The 2542-nt window shown below is 39.0% G+C and overlaps 1 protein-coding gene across 1 annotated transcript in view; it reads left to right on the forward strand.

The window, feature by feature from the left end:
* The first annotated feature begins 210 nt into the window (after nucleotides 1-210).
* The window catches only part of OTULIN (OTU deubiquitinase with linear linkage specificity), a 14008-nt gene continuing 11676 nt past the window's right edge, over nucleotides 211-2542 (forward strand). The window contains exons 1-2 of the mRNA XM_009324990.1: nucleotides 211-254; nucleotides 902-1237. Of these exons, the coding sequence (XP_009323265.1) occupies nucleotides 924-1237 (314 nt within the window). The 5' untranslated portion in view covers nucleotides 211-254; nucleotides 902-923. The remainder of the gene's footprint in view (nucleotides 255-901; nucleotides 1238-2542) is intronic.

Below are 2542 nucleotides of genomic sequence, written 5' to 3' on the forward strand. Positions count from 1 at the left end.
CTGGCTCGTCCGTCCCCGGGGAGCGGGGCTGGGAGCGGTCGGGAGGAGGTGTGCAGCCCTCGTCCTCAGCTTCGTTCTGCGGGACTGCTTGGTGCATAGCAGGGCTCCAGCGCGAAAGGACAGCGACATCGGGGAAGGAAGGGTTCGTGGCGGGGGGGGGGCTTCCAGCTGAAGACGGAAACGCGTTGTACTTAAGGTGTACGGAGTGGACGTTAAGACGAGCAGTTCTGAGGTGACCAGCCTGGGTGGCAGTGGTAAGAACTGTCTGGAACGTGAATGTGGCAACCGCAAAGCAACCCACAGTTTTTTGGGAGGGTTATGTATCAATTTAAGATAAATATCCCTGAAAATTTACTATACGGGCACATCCTAAGCCTTTGGAGAACTTGCTAGAATGGATTGTAGAAAGTCCCGTCTTAATGACTTTGGAAATCATACTGGAAGAAACAAAGATCAGAAATTTTTGCATTAAGCAGTAATCCTGGTGCAATGGGAAGTTTCACGGAGCACCAGGTGAGTTTGTAAAAATCCTTCTCTTGCAGGACTGAAACTTGTTTCATTGGGATTTCTGTTAATGCTCAGGTTTTCAGGTGATAATGCCCCTTGAGAAGAGCGAGTGTTCGGTCAGGGCACTAATTCTCGTGTGGGTTGTGTTTGAGGAACTGGCACAGACTGGCCTTGGTAAGAAGTGAAATTGGCTTGCCAAGGAGATGAGTTTGAAAACAGCTTGGGTGCTGTCTTACCAAACTTTTCTGGATTTTGTTCCTGTGTTTGAATAATTTAAGTACCCTCTCAGTCCTCAGAATATAACATAACTATTGAAATACTGTAATTTTCTTAAAACATGTGCTCTTGTTCTTCTGTGAGAGATACTCTTCATATATTTCTCCATTCTTCAAAGCCAGGATAATTTTCAAGGGTGGATGACAGAACCAACCAGCCTTTCTGCGGGTGAGGAACAGACACAGAAAAAAGAGAGTGTCGCCGTACAGTTGGTGAAGCATGAAAAGGAAGTCGGTGTTCTTTCTAATGAACTTGGTGCAGCAAATGCAGCTACTGACCAGAAAGAGCAATCTACATTGGAAATAAAAAAAGGCTATGCATACAGGAGTACTGGGAGACCTAAGAAGACAGATATGATTAAATCACTTGTGACAGAGCAGGATGCATCTAGAAACTGTGAACTGTATCTAGCTGTGTCTAGTAATTGTTCAGCAGTGGAGTCATCTGAGGACAGGTGAAGACTTTTTTTTTTAATTAATTAACAGCTTTTCTCTAGAAGGGGAGGGGTACTTCCAGTTCGTGACAGTGAATTTCTTGGCAAAGTTTCATATGTTTTAGTGAAATAGGTCTAAATGTCAAATCTTAAACTTTGAAGGTCACCTTCACCCTTTAAATAAATCGCTTATTTTTATAGTTTATTAGTGGTCTTCTTTCCCCATCTAAGGGAATAACTGGTGCGACATTAAGCTCTTAAGGGTAGCATGCAGAGCATGGGAAACTAAGAATTGAAGGCAGATACTCTGGTAGCTTGGCTTTAACCTTGCGAATGCTTTGTTAGGTGTAGCGCTGACAATCATAGAAGGCTTTTTTTAATCCTAATACTTTTTGTTTGTTTCTTGTAAACCTCCTGCTGTAGGCTGAAATAAAAAATCAGTTGTGTGATTCAGATTTGACAGTAGAAGTCTTTACAAAAATATTTGGCATCTGGAGGAAGAAATAAATATGAAGGTTTTAAAAAAAAGAAAAAAAAAAAATCCAAACTTCTGAAAACAAAATTAGTGCACGTTAAGAGTGGCTTATGTCATTGAAGAATACATTAATAAAGTAAGAGAAGAAGGTGATTTCTAATTAATCCTCTTTCTATAGGTAGCCAGTGGACTATTTTAGACAACATCCAAAATCTACAATAAGCGGTGACTTGGTGAAAAAGTCACGAAAAATAAGTACATGTTTTCAAGGATGCTCTTAAAATCTTATATCATGCTTAAATTACTCTGTAATTTAAGCACAATCTAATATGTTAGTGTGAGTTTTTTTAATATTAGCGCACGTTTAACATTAATACGCAGATTCATATAAATATGTACTAAGTGTATTTCGTATGTTGGCAAAAAGTGTGGTACATAAGGATCTCTAGCCTTCTGAATTTTTAAATTAGCTGCTACTTGGCATACTAATTCTATTTGATCTAATATGCCTTTACATGAACTATTAATAGCAATGAGTTTAATCTGAAATAAAAAAATCCAATATTCATCCCTTCATGATAATAAACAGACGACTTTAAGCATTGTTTTTGCTTTTGTTTGGTACCTTCAATACTGGGAGTTCTGGTCCTGCAAATCTATCAGTATAAAACTATTTATATTTTGCCATAGTCCTTTCCCTTCTCTCCAGCTTAGTTTTGCTTGCTGTCATCTTAACTTGTTGGGGTTTAGGTTTTTTTGGTGGTATAGGTTTTTTTTGTTGTTGTTTGTTTTTAAAATGCAAAGCCCAGGAATACTCTAAGTAAAATCTGACATCCTGATTTTTTTTCTTG

The sequence above is a fragment of the Pygoscelis adeliae genome, unplaced genomic scaffold (assembly GCF_000699105.1).
Source record: "Pygoscelis adeliae isolate BGI_AS28 unplaced genomic scaffold, ASM69910v1 Scaffold86, whole genome shotgun sequence".
Taxonomy (NCBI): domain Eukaryota; kingdom Metazoa; phylum Chordata; class Aves; order Sphenisciformes; family Spheniscidae; genus Pygoscelis; species Pygoscelis adeliae.